The 14,501-nt window shown below is 57.5% G+C and overlaps 1 protein-coding gene and 1 pseudogene across 2 annotated transcripts; one reads left to right on the forward strand and one right to left on the reverse strand.

Annotated features, from left to right (window-relative positions):
* Positions 1–5,075: 5,075 nt before the first annotated feature.
* On the forward strand, positions 5,076–5,168 carry LOC114679795 (U6 spliceosomal RNA; annotated as a pseudogene).
* Positions 5,169–10,619: 5,451 nt separating this feature from the next.
* On the reverse strand, positions 10,620–13,617 carry ANKRD9 (ankyrin repeat domain 9). 2 transcript variants are annotated; one of them, XM_015144528.3, is made up of 4 exons: positions 13,313–13,610; positions 12,424–12,669; positions 12,252–12,326; positions 10,620–11,721 (listed from the first exon to the last, which is right to left on the reverse strand). In XM_015144528.3, exon 4 carries the CDS (start codon positions 11,666–11,668, stop codon positions 10,715–10,717), a length of 954 nt encoding a protein of 317 aa, XP_015000014.2. In that variant the 5' UTR covers positions 11,669–11,721; positions 12,252–12,326; positions 12,424–12,669; positions 13,313–13,610; the 3' UTR covers positions 10,620–10,714. The 2 variants fall into 2 exon arrangements, with proteins under 2 accessions (XP_015000014.2, XP_015000013.2); XM_015144527.3 differs by lacking the exon at positions 12,424–12,669 and having other exon boundaries at positions 13,313–13,617.
* Between the last annotated feature and the right edge of the window lie 884 nt (positions 13,618–14,501).

Here is a 14,501-nt window from a genome sequence, read left to right on the forward strand (position 1 = left end):
ACATATCACACCTCACCTCACCACACAACATACCACACAACACACACACCACACCACACCTCACCTCACCTCACAACACACACCACACAACACATACCACGCCACACCACACCTCACACCACACACCACACCACACTTCACACCACAGAACATATCACACCTCACCTCACCACACAACATACCACACAACACACACCACACCACACCTCACCTCACCACACAACATACCACACAACACACACCACACCACACCTCACCTCACCACACAACACACACCACACAACACATACCACACCACACCACACCTCACCTCACACCACAGAACACACCACACTTCACCTCACCACACAACACACCACACCACACCTCACACCACACACCACACCACACTTCACACCACAGATCACACCTCACCTCACCACACAACACACACCACACAACACATACCACACCACACCACACCTCACCTCACACCACAGAACACACCACACTTCACCTCACCACACAACACACCACACCACACCTCACACCACACACCACACCACACTTCACACCACAGATCACACCTCACCTCACCACACAACATACCACACAACACACACCACACCACACCTCACCTCACCACACAACACACCTCACCTCACCATACCTCACCACACAACACACCACACCACACCACACCTCACACCACACACCACACCACACTTCACACCACAGAACATATCACACCTCACCTCACCACACAACATACCACACCACACAACACACACACCACCACACCACACCACACCTCACCTCACAACACACACCACACAACACACACCACACCACACCACACCTCACCTCACCTCACACCACAGAACACACCACACTTCACCTCACCACACAACACACCACACAACACACACACCACACCACACCTCATACCACACACCACACCACACTTCACACCACAGAACATACCACACCTCACCTCACCACACAACATACCACACAACACACACCACACCACACCTCACCTCACCACACAACACACCACACAACACACCTCTCCACACACCACACCGCACCTCACCACACAACACACCTCACCTCACCACACAACACACACCACACAACGCACCTCACCACACAACACACCACACCTCATCTCACCACACACCACACCTCACCACACAACACACCACACCACCTCACATACCACACACCTCACCTCACAACACACACACCACACCACACCGCACAACACACACACCACACCACACCTCACCACACCACACACCTCACACCACAGAACACACCACATAACACCTCACACCACAGAACACACACCACACAACACACCACACCACACACCTCACCTCACAACACATACACCACACCTCACCACACCACACCTCACCACACCACACCACACACCTCACCACACAACACACCACACCACACCTCACACCACAGAACACACCACACTGCACAACACACCACACCTCACCTCACAACACACACACCACACAACACACCACACCTCACACCTCACAACACACACCACACCTCACCACACCTCACATCACACCTCACCTCACAACACACACACCACACCTCACCACACCACACCTCACCTCACAACACACACCACACCACACCTCACATCACACAACACACCACAGCAAACCACACAACACACCACACCTCACCTCACAACACACACCACACCACACCTCACATCACACAACACACCACAGCAAACCACACAACACACCACACCTCACCACACCTCACCCCACACCACACCTCACCACACCTCACACCACACCACACCTCACCACACAGCACACCACACCTCACCACACCTCACCACACAGCACACCTCACCACACACTACACCTCACCACACACCACACCTCACCACACAGCACACCACACCTCACCACACCTCACCACACAGCACACCTCACCACACACTACACCTCACCTCACACCACACACCACACCTCTCACCACATACACCACACCTCACCACACCTCACCGCACCTCACATCTCACAACACAACACACCTCACCACATACCACACACCTCATACCTCACAACACAACACACCACACAACACACCTCACCACACCTCACACCTCACCTCACACCACACCTCACCACACCACACCTCACCACACCACACCTCACACCTCACCACACCACACCTCACCATACCACATCACACCTCACCACACCACATCACACCACACCACACCTCACCACACTACACCTCACCACACCACATCACACCTCACCACAACAGATCACACCTCACCACACCACATCACACCACACCACACCTCACCACACCACACCTCACCACATCACATCACATCACACCACATCACATCACATCACACCACACCACACCTCACCACACCTCACCTCACCACACCACACCTCACACCACACCACACCACACCACATCTCACCTCGCTGCCCGCACACGACGCAGGCTGCCCGCCTCCTGGAGAGCACACTTCAGCTGAAACAGTAAAGCCTGATGGGTGCAAATGGAACCTGGACGTGTGCATGTGTGTCCCAGGCAGGGACGGCACAGGAGGGTGCATGGGGCGTGGGGAGCTGAGCCAGGGTCGCTCACTCAGAAATGTCTTTGGAATGGTATTTAACTAATGCTGCTGGCAGACATCCTAAAACCAGATGCATCCTCAGAAGATGAGTCTACTAATTATTGCCTTTTTTGTTTGTTGTATTATAAACCTGCATAAAATACCTCATTTCAAATCAAATCTTACAAATTTAGAAGAGAGATGTATTTTCCGAAAATAGTGGAAGGCCTTTGTTCCTTCCCGGGTTTGTCCTGAGCCTGCACCGTCCTCGCCTGCAGCCTCGGAGGGACGGGCATCCCCACACAGACTTGACTGGCAGGGCGGGCCCGGGACCTGCGGGCTGGCTCCGAGTGGCAGCGCATGCCTGCTGCAGAGTATGGGTTGACACTTGACAAGTTGAAATCAGTGCCTCTATGGATGGCTGCCCCTTCAGACAATGGGCAGTGCCCACCCCGCCCACTGGCATCTGCGTGGGAGGGTTAGGCCGCCCTACCACACATCCCGCCCCCTCCCAGAGGCAGCTGCAGGACAGGACACCAGGCTAGCTGCTTTTTTTAGACTGCCTCTGGCCCAGGCCCAGTCCTCGGTGTCAGGGAGCCCCCAGGCCACAGGTGGAGGGTGATAAATTATGTTCCCTGACAGGACCCAGCCAGCTACACAGGTGGAGGTTTTCCATGTCCAAATGAGGTCAAGATGCCGAAATCCCAGATCTGACTTCTCACTTCCCTTTTCTAGAACCTTTTGTAAAAGTTGGTGGCAGCAGAGGCAGCCCCAGGCCGGGCTGCACCTCTCTGTGTCTGTTGTGCCTTGCCCGGCGCCTCACGGATGGCAAAGCTCTCCTCACCCACGGGACTGTAGTGCAATTAAACCCGCGTCTAGGTGATGCTTTTAAACTTGTAGCTTCGTGCTTTGTACAGTTTTCTTTCTGGTTTTAATTTTTAGTTGTGCTTTGAGTCAGTGCAATAAACTAGACTTTTTCCAAACCTGGTCGAGTGTGCTGCCTGAGCTGTGAGAAGTGCCCTCAGCCAACGCTCATGAGGGCAGTGCAAGGGAGAACCTGCCAGCCCAGCACCACCGCAGGCAGAGTGCGTCAGCAGACCTGTCCCGGCATGGCTGGTGTTGAAATACACACCGGTTTGCCCAAGTGGCTGTTACGGGGGAATGGCCACTCCAGAGCTGGCTGCCCCCCATGGTAGCCTCTGAGGAGGATGCTGTGGGGTGAGGTCCAGGGCTGCCTCCTCATGGAGCTGTGGGCAGGCATTGGAGGGGTTCAAGCCCCTGGTTCTACATCTCCAGCCAGCAAACGAAACCATATCACAGAAGTGCCCTGCTGGAAACTAGCACACGCAAAAGATGACGCCCAGAACAGCAGCAGGACACACCATGTACCAGGAAATGACCTCAGCAAGAAACCTCAGGCCATGTGAAGAGCGGCAAAGCTTTCCAGAAGGCATAAAAGGAAACTTGAATAAAGGAAGATCTGTTCCACATTCCTGGATGGAGGACTACACACATTATGGAAAGACCTCATTCTTTCCAAAGGAATTTATAGGTGTAGCTTGATTTCACTTCCAGTCCCCACTGGGATTGTTTTGTTGGGGCAGGCAGGGAGGAATAATGTTAGTGCCCACAAATGCCCATGACTGTGGCCAATGTGCTGCTCACCAGAGCCCTGCAAGGTGAAGTCTCATTAGCCCCTTGAGACTCAGAGAGGTTAGGTAGCTTGCTCAAGCTCACCCAGCACTGAGACTGGAAGCCAGCTCTGTAGAACTGCAGACCCTGTGCTGTTTGATGCCTCCTCACTGTTCCCTGTCACTCCTGGGAAGAAGAAACGGGTGAGAACTGATAAGTGATGACAGGTGGAGCCGCAGCAGGGGCCACTCTATCGAATGGCAGGGCCCAGACCCTCGGAGGGCCAGGCAGCAGCCTAGCGAGGCCCACAGGGAGGAAGCAGAATGGAGGGGGCATCTCAGATGCGTTTAAGGAATGGCGGGGGGCGGGGGAGGTGTCACAACTAATGTGGCCACTGCTTCATTCTCTGGACAAAATAATATTAAATGGATTAAAGAATCTAAAACTAGTGGGGAAACTGATTTCTGGATGGCAAAGGCTTTCTAAACTCAAAAGTGATGGGACAAGCCACAGAGGAAAATAAGTATGTAGATTTGATTTCTCCAAAATGTAGAAATGCTGCTGGGCACAGTGACATGCACTTGTAGTCCCAGCTACTTGGGAGGCCAAGGCAGGAGGATTGCTTGAGCCCAGGAGTTTGAGACTGCAATGAACTATGATCACACCACTGTACTCCAGCCTTGGCGACAGAGCAAGACCTTGTTTCTCAAAAATAAATAAATAGAAGGAAATAAATGTAAAAATGCTGCAAATTAAAAACCTCAAAGAAGGGGAATAATTGCAACAAACGGGAATTGATGTTGAATATTTACCTTAAAAACTTATACAAACAATACTAGGAGTGCGCACGTATACAAAAATCGTAATGATACAGAGGTTAGCGTGGCCCCTGCGTAAGGATGACTCGCAAATTTGTGAAGCGTTCCATAAATATATTTATTAACTAAAAACCAATAGGAGGAGCACTTCAAGTCGAGTCTAAGGGCCCTTCACAGAAGCAGAAGGAACACTGGTCCAAACCCCCAGCACCCCAGAAGGAGAGGTGAGATGGGAGCAGCCTGGGAGCCCCCCATTGGCGCCGTCCTGCTGGGAAAGCCAGTCCTAAGAACAAGTCCTAAGTCAAGGAAAACAGTATAGCCTGTTTATAATTAGGAAGCACTTAAAACAGCCTGGCATTTGGGAACAGCCATGTTAACGGGAGCAAATTCCTCTCATGAAATAGCCTGCAGCTGTTAAGAAGCACGTGTGTGCAGGAAGCGGCCGTGCAGGACCTCACTGCGCCAGTGTGAAGTTCCCGGGCTTGGTCGTGAAAACGTGGTTCCGTAGGAAATCAGAGGGAGAAAGGGAGAGAAGGGGGAGGGAGACAACCCAAACGTTGGAGGGTATTTGTTGTAAGCTTCAAACTTTCGGCAGGTTTGAAATGTTTCATAACTCCAGGGAGGAGGAGGAGGGGCGAAAAGAAACAAGTTCTCCACTTGTGATGAGCAGCTAGTCACAGTGGTTGCCTGGAGTATATGCCTTTTTGTATCCTTTGAATTTCCAGTCATGTAAATATATTATTTATTCCAAAAATAAATCAGATTTACATTTTAAAAATTCAGTTGTCTCTAACTACTCTTTGTTATCAAGGCTGGTTGAGTCAAATATCACAAAATAGACACCAATGACTTCTTAAAAATAATATTTACGGCCCGGCCGGCCGCAGTGGCTCACGCCTGTAATCCCAGCACTTTGGGAGGCCGAGGCGGGCGAGGTCAGGAGATCGAGACCATCCTGGCTAAGAAGGTGAAAACCCCGTCTCTACTAAAAATACAAAAAATTAGCCGGGCGCGGTTGTGGGCGCCTGTAGTCCCAGCTACTTGGGAGGCTGAGGTAGGAGAATGGCGTGAACCCGGGAGGCGGAGCTTGCAGTTAGCCGAGATCGCACCGCTGCACTCCAGCCTGGGCGACTGAGCGAGACTCCATCAAAAAAAAAATAATCATATGTACAAAGTACAGTGGGGGAAATGCTTATACTATAAGGTTAAAAAATACTAAATTGTATAACTGATCTGCTTTCATACATATATAAATATGCACAGAAAAAAAATGTAATATATATGTGCATAGAAAGACCTGGAAGAAACATACCCCAGAATGCTAGCAGTGCTTGTATGCGTGCAGATGACGCAGTCAGTTGGCACCTTTACTTGTACCGTGAGTGCTTAGGGGCCCCGCCTCCGGGAACCATGTGGGGTGGTGGGGCGCTTGAGACAGTGTTTCCCTGGCAGGGCCCTGCCACACCGTGGCCTGGACCTCTCTACTCAATCCCCAGTGTTCCACAGTGAGCATGAATTTTATAAGCAGAAAGAAATTACTTTCAAGAGCCAGGCGCGGTGGCTCACACCTGTAACCCCAGCCCTTTGGGAGGCTGAGGTGGGCGAATCACAAGGTAAGGAGTTTGAGACCTGCCTGGCTAACATGCTGAAACCAAGCCTCTGCTAAAAACAAAAATTAGCTGGGCGTGGTGGCAGGCACCTGTAATCCCAGCTACTCAGGAGGCTGAGGCAAGAGAATCTCTTGAACCCGGGAGGCAGAGGTTGCAGTGAGCTGAGACCACACCATTGCACTCCAGCCTGGATGACAGAGAGAGACGACATCTCAAAAATTAAATAAATAAATAAATAAATAAACAAATAAATAAACTTTTAAGAATCACCAATAGAAATCTGTCTTTCCCTCCATCTTTTTTTTGTTTCTTTCTTTTTTGAGACAGAGTGTTGCTCAGTCGCCCAGGCTGGAGTGCAATGGCGCAATCTTGGCTCACTGCAACCTCCGCCTCCTGGGTTCAAGCAATTCTCCTGCCTCAGCCTCCTGAGTAGCTAGGAGTACAGGTACATGCCACCATGCCTGGCTAATTTTTGTATTTTTAGTAGAGACGGGTTTTCACTATGTTGGTCAGGCTGGTCTCAAACTCCTGACCTCGTGATCCACCCGCCTTGGCCTCCCAAAGTGCTGGAATTACAGGCGTGAGCCACTGTGCCCGGCCTTTCCCTCCATCTTGATTGCAGTGGTGATTACACACGTAGACATTCATCAGAACTCATCAAAGTATACACTTAAGACTGTGCATTTTATTACATGTAAGTAACACCTCAATCTGAAAAGTATCAGGGCAAAACCACACGCTGCAGAGGGGCAGGGCTCCTCCAGCAGTTACTTACTTCCCTTGAAACAGCAGCTCAAACATGGAGTAGTCTTCTGTGACTAAACTTCTTTTCCCTCCTCCTAACTTCCAGGAAGATCCTTGTTCTGAATAGGATTTGAGGTAATTTAACTGCTCTCAATACGGAATTTTAAAGTTGGTGAAGAAGTCGACGGAAGGGGAAGTCACAGTAGGAAAATCAAGGTACTATCGGGATGAAGTCAGCACGCAGAGCAAGCCCAGCAAGGCCCAGGCACCAGAAGGCCTTAGTCCCTGCCCACCTGAGTCCCTGCCCACCTTGCCCAGGCCAGCCAGACAACACGGACTGCCCTAGAAGGTCACCTCAGGGAGATGGGGGTGGTCTCTCACTGCTGGATATTGATGAGCCAGGAGGGCTAAGCCTTCACTATCCTCCCTAACAGACATTTGGGGTGCAGAAATGCTGATCCCTGAATAGAGTTGGGATTCAGGGTCCTTGGGAACACTGGGCACCTGGTGGGTGGGTGGAGGGGCAGGACTGGCTGCAGCTATGTTCCCTTAGAAACAGACTGGTGGGATTAACGAACTAAATAAATGAACCAAGGTGCTTTGCCCCCCCCAAAAAGTGAGTTTTGTTCTGCATGGAGCGACTGCCTTTGGGAAGCCACCAAGGCCACCTGCCAACAGGCAAAAGCTGTGCTGCTGTCTGCCTGGCTGCCTCCAGCCCTCCCAGTCCTGCAAGCTCATGGCCAGGACGATAAGGATGACAGGGGGTAACACCATGGTCCTCGCTGCCCTTCCTGGGGCAGGAGGGCCCAGAAGGCTGATAAGCCAAACCCAGGGCCGCCCTCGGCTGCTTATCTGCCCAGCACCTTTCCTCTAGGTCCTCTCCTCCCACCAGTGTGGGGGTCGGGAAGGGGGTTGCAAGGGGAAGGGGTTGTAGGGGGAGGGGGTCGCAGGGGGAGGGGGTTGCAGGGGAAAGGGGTTGCAGGGGGAGGGGGTTGCAGGGGGAAGTTCCTGAGCCACACATCCCTGGAGACTCAGTGGGAGTAGCTGTACCGGGAATCAGGCACCATTCTGCCATAAGGCTGCGTGAGAGCAACTGGCCAGCTTCCTCTGACTTCCCTGTCCCCTCACCCAAATGGATGACATCAGGAGCTAATGGCCCAGGCTGCCCTCCTGCTGCGGTGGCCATAATTCTTGCGGCAGGCCCGCCCTGCACTCCGCGGGCCAGCCTGGGTGCCTCATCCTGGTCACCTGGCAATGGGTTTCATGGGGCCCACTCTCCGTGCCCACAAGCCTGTGTCCTGCCTGGCCAGGCAAGGAGTCCCGGGGGCAGGCAGCTGCCTCACCCCCGCATGACCCCCCAGCCCAGGGGACTCAACGGTGCTGTCATCAAAGGGGCAGCTGTAGGTCTAGGGGGGGACATGGAGGGGACTAGCTCTGGGCCTCTGGCGTTGTGGGGCTGACCTATGGAGAACAGAGCTGGAGCTGGGGGGACATGAAGTCTGCATGTCTACAGCCCCAGCAAGGAGCCCAGGCTTTCTAGGCAGAAGCTGTTGGGGCATCAGGGCCCCATGGGCTCCCCAGGCCCAGCCCCTAAGAACCACGGCAGCTACACCACACCACTGTCTCCACTTCCATATCCTCCAAAGAGGTACCTCCCCCCTCCTATGGCATCTCCGATCTGAGGACCTGCCACCTCCCAGAGGACCAGAGGCCCTGATGCCCCAAGTCTTGGGCTTGGAAAGATGTTAATATCCACTGCCCCAAGTGCCAAGGTTCAGAAGCACTGGTCCAGGACACACAGCAGCAGGGAAGTGGAGCCCTCACTCCAGCCTACAGTCTGGGCTCCATCACTATGCTCCCTCTCTATCCTTCCCTCCCCACAACCAGGGCTGTGTGCCTACCTAACACACCACACACTTCCCAGAAACAGGAGTCACATCCTTTTCAGGGCTGGTAGGGTGGCTGAAGACAGCCCAAAACCTCCTGAATGGAAAAACGTTGATGGGGAGACTGAGGGCCAAGGTACAGGCCTGTCCAAGGTCACCCCCAGGGTGGCGGATCCAGGACTCCAGGCAAGATCTTCCTACTGTCCAGGCCTCTCCCCACCCTCTCTTGTGTGGCCCAGCACCCTGGACTCTTCCACGCCCAGGTGTGCTCCCCACAGGCACACTGGGGGCAGGGTAGGCAGCAGGTGCCCCCCGCCAAGATGGTGGCTCTTCCTTCGGCAGACCTTCAGCCCTCTGCTCCTGGCAGGACATTGTGGCCCTCCTGCCCATGTTGGTGCGGGTTGAATTTCACGGCCCAGCAGAATTCCCGGGCAGGGCAGCCTGACCATCCTCCCTGGTCTCGGCTCTGAGGGCGTAGACCCAGCCTCTCAGCCTGGAGTCGTGGCGAATTCATGTCCATTTCCAGAACCTTCCTGAAGAAAATAGCTCTCCAGGCTGGGGCAAGAAGCCTGTCCCTACCGTGATAGAACCACCCCTCAATAACCCCAGACACCACCTAGCACCCACTGGGGGCCACCCAGGGAGCCCACCCAGCCCACTCTGGGCTTGAACAGAGGGCAGGCCTGGAGGAAGGTACATCTAACCCCACTGACCGACATGCAGCTGAAGCCAGGGCCTGCTGCCACCGCAGAGGTGAGAAGCAGGAGCAGCAAGACCTGGTGCCCATTAGTCATGGGAGAAGAGCAAAAGGGGGCGACAGGGACAAATTCAGGCCCTGGGTGGGCTGCCTGTCAGGGGAGTGATATCCAAGGAGGAGCTGGTGGTAAGTGGGGGGTGGTGGATACCAGGTACAACTTGGTCATGCCTCAACACCAACCACCACGGGCCTACCAGCCACGTGTGCCCTCCCTGGCCCGGAGTCCACAGGGTGCAAAAGGCTGATCGCACAGGACCTTCCGAGAGAATCCTACGCTGCAGAGCTCGTTCTATTGGTTTCCAGGCCTTTTTACACGCTGTCCTGCTGCTTGGACATGCCATTCCCCACCCCTGCACCTACCCAGCTCCTGCGGCACTCAGCTGTCACCCACTCTGGGACACACACCTGTCCAAGGATCTAGATCAAGGTGAGAGGCTGCTCCTCACTCCTTTCCGGGGCTGGACAGCGAGTTGAAGGCCCGAGCCCAGCTGCACCCAGAAAACCTGCCACTTGGAACTCACCTGACCATCTAAGCCCAGCCCCCAATGCATGCAACAGATGAGGCAGAGATTGTGCTATACAGAGATCAATATATATAAAGTGCCGGGTACAACGCTCTGAAAAATAGTTTTGTCCCAAAATCCAGCGCGTAGGATGCTCCGGGCCTAGCCCTTGCCGGTGAGGTCCAACGGTTGCAGGAATGGGGGCAGCGGCAGCTCGTCCAGGGCCTCCGGGAAGCGGCCTGGAGAGATGGCGGTGACCAGCACCTGCATGGCGCGCGCGAAAAGCGAGGGCGGCGCCAGGCCCGCCAGCCACTGGAACTTGTCCTCGCCCAGCAGCCGCTGCCAGCGCGGCCGGTCGCCCAGCAGCTCCTGGCGGGCCGAGCCGGCGGCGCCCACCGGGGTGTACAGCGCCAGGAGATCCAGGAGCAGCAGGCGGCGCTGGCGCGGCTCCCCTGGAGCTGAGGCCAGGGCTCCGGCGGCGGAGGGAGTGGCCCCGGCGTCGCGGCCCAGCTGGCGCAGCAGCAGCTCTAGAGGCGTGAGGCCGCCGCCGTCGCGCAGGCCGGGCGAGGCGCCGTGGCCCAGCAGCAGGAAGAGACACTCGGGGCGCGCTAGCTCGCAGGCCACGTGCAGCGACGTGCCACCGCCCTCCACGCGGCTGCAGCCACGCCGGTCCAGCACGCGCGCCCGCTCCTCCGCCGGGAAGTCGCGCAAGGTGCGCAGGATGCGGCGCAGAATGCCCACGCGGTTGTAGCGCACTGCCAGCGCCACGTGCGGCCCGGGAGCCGCGCAGCAGCGGAAGCCGGCGCTGGGCGGTGCTAGCGCGCGCCGCGGGAACGTGGCCAGCAGGTAATGTGCGTACGCTTGGTGGTCGTGGACGAGCGCGTAGAGCAGCGCCTCAGAAGGCGAGTAGGCGGCGGCGCGCCCCCGCTCGTCCCAGTGGAAGGCCTCACTGGCGCGCATGTCCTCCAGCAGCCACACGGGTAGCAGGTCGCGCACCGCCTGATAGAAAGCGAACGACGACTTGCGGCACTGTTTCTGCGCCCGCGAGCGCGCCGCGCCCGGGCCCTCGGGCCCGCCGTCCGCGCCACCCCCAGGCCGCCGCGCGTCCCACGGCATGCTGGCGGCGGGGCGCTCCTGGGCCTCAAGGCATGGATCCCGCGAAGGCACACCTGCGGGAAAAGGAAGGGGCCACGGTGAGGCGCGGGGAAGCTGGGGAGGCCCAGGGACTCCCCTCTGCCCCTCACACAGCCCCTCCGGTCCTGGCCCACCAGGCCCTCATACCTACCTCCAGCCTTGGCCAGGCCCTTCCAGTCACCCCACAGCTCCATCTCTCCCACGCCCAGAACCCCCGCCTCCATCCTTGATCTAGTTGTACCTGTTCTCCCTCCTTGAAACTGACTTGCTCTCTGGCACCTCTGCTGGAAATGCCCTTGCTGCCCATGCCCTCAAATCTTCCCTCCCCTCTCCAACCCAGGGACCCACTGGAAAAGCTTCTGTTCCCACCTAAGCCAGGTTCATACAACCCAAAAGAAAAGGCCAGGGAGGGGATGAGGAAGCTTGGGCCCACATCTCAAGATAAGGCAAATCCACTCTCCAGCCCAAGCGCAACTCTGACCCTGACCTCCGACCCCAGACCACTTGGAGGCCCCTGGAGCCTCTTCCAGGGCTGTTCAGAGGCATTATCTAGACTCAGACCTACCTGGTTCCTGCACCGCGATCACCTAGTTCGGGGGATGTGGGTCTATCACTGTCCCTGGCCGAGCCTCAGCTTCATCTGTAAGAAAGGGGAGGGGTGGACGACGGCTGTGCGGGCGGGGTGAGCCTGGGGCGTGGCACCAGCCCTCTATCCAAACATGTTTGCCTACACTTACAGGTTAGCACCCCTAGCTCCTGGGAGGAGACAGGAGGCTGAAAACAACTTGGAGACCGGTGTGCACCGCACCGCATAGTCTGCCATCCTCTTCAGGTCTCATACCTCTCTTGATCTCCCCAACTACTAGATGAAGCGGGTACTGCCATCCCACTTTCCAGCAGGGCAGAAGCTTCTCCAAGGTCAGCAAGCCACAGCAGAGCCAGGCCTAGAACTCAGGTCTCCTGTGTCTCAGTTTGGGCTCATTCTAGAATTGGTGGGGACCCCCAACCCACAGGGAATCGAGCTTGAGCCCTGACCCTGCCTTCTGAGTCCCCAGCCCCGACCTGAGCATAGGCGTCTGACCTCTGGCTCTGTCCCAAGCTCCCTACTGCCTTCTTTCAAGGGTAAGCCCTTGGTCACAAGGGGCCTGGGACAGAAGGCAGGCCGCGTCCACACACACTGACTGGGTCACTATCACTGGCAGTAACTGAGTTAAAGAGAGCCGCACGGTGAGGGTGGGCTGCAGCCCGTGGACGACACCGTGACTGGAGCCCCTTCCCCAAGCCTGGGCCTCCGGGCCCCAGGTATGCCCTGTGCCGGCACGCGTGGGGCGCCGGGCGGGTTACGTAAAGTTCGGCCTCCCCACGTCACCGGGCAGAGTCACGGCCGCGGCTCGTGAATAGGGGGGTTGGGCCATCGAAGGCAGCGCCGCGCCCGGGGCCGCCCGCCACCTCCTCCTACCCGTCCCCTCCCGGCCGGCACGGCCAGACGTCGGGCGGTGGAGGGTCGCGGAGGCGTGCTGGGCGTCTGCGCGCAGGTGGCCGGCGCAGCGAGGGCTGCACCTGCATGCGCGTGTGCCGGGGAAGGAGGGGGCGGCCGCGGGCGCGGCGAGGGGGACGGGGACTCACCATGGGGGGCGCGGGGCCACAGGCCGGGCGTCCCCGCCCCTACCGCGGGTCGGAGCGCGCGCTGACCCCGCGGGCGAGCGGGCGAAGGTCCCACGACGGACGCAAGGGAGGGAGCCGCCGCCGCCCGCGCCCGCCGCAGCCGCGCTCTGAGCCGCCGCGGCTGGATCGCAGGGCGGCGGTGCCGTTGCCGGCGGCTGGCGGGCGGGCGGCGGGCGGCGGGCGGCGCAGTGCGGCCCCGGCCAGGCAGGACCGCGGGACCGTCCGCCGCCGCCATTGGCCCGCGCCGCCGGCCCCCGCCACCGCCCATTGGCCGCCGCGCTGCACCATTGTTACGTCACCGGCCGGCGGGCGGAGCGCACCGCTGGACCCGCGGAAAACTTCGGAGAAACTTGAGGGAGCGCGGGCGGGGGGAACGGAGAGGAGGGGCGGGGCCGTGGCGAAAGGGGCGGGGCGGGGAGGGCGGGGGCGGGTCTCCCGGAACCCGAGCTGCGGGCGAAGAAAGGCTACGCGCTCCGAGCGGCCCCGACCGGGGAGGGCGCCGCTGCTCTGTGTGCCCGGGCGCGCGCGTAGGTGGCCCGCCCTCCGCCGTGCGTGACTTTCCTTGTCACGTCCTGCTCCCCTTTTCTCTGACCTTCCGTGACCTTGGGAAAAACCTCCGGGCTGTTACCCCATCTGCAACATGGGAGGGCCCGGGGTAGGAGCCGCCACCCCCAAGGGCTCCACCGCCTTCTGCCCGGCCAGGGTCGTGCCTGGCGCGCCCCCGCTCCAGCTGACCCGCGCAAGGGAGGGAGGGGCGGACGGATGGGGACAGCTCTTTAAGAGCGCGCACTGCGCCCATCTCGGCCTCAACACTCTTGTTTCCACTTCGTTTCACGACCACCAGCCACAGTGGACACGATGATCCCCAGTTCGTCCGCCAGCAAATCAGGGCTCAAGAGAGGTGTCCTCAAAGACAGGAGCGGCCAGGAGGGAAACCGGGGGTTTGCCCTGCAGTTCTTCCCACATTTGGATGGGATAGATTGGATTGGGCCTCGGCCACCCCTACCGTCTCCGTGGGGGGTTCCAAGGTTTGGGGTCATGACCTAGGGGGCTTAGGAGCCTGGGTCCATCTTTACTAATTTATGGCCTCACTCGCCCCAGCGGCTGGGAATTCTAGGTCCATTTTACAGGTGTGGACGCAGATCTGGAG

The sequence above is a fragment of the Macaca mulatta genome, chromosome 7 (assembly GCF_049350105.2).
Source record: "Macaca mulatta isolate MMU2019108-1 chromosome 7, T2T-MMU8v2.0, whole genome shotgun sequence".
NCBI classification, from domain to species: domain Eukaryota; kingdom Metazoa; phylum Chordata; class Mammalia; order Primates; family Cercopithecidae; genus Macaca; species Macaca mulatta.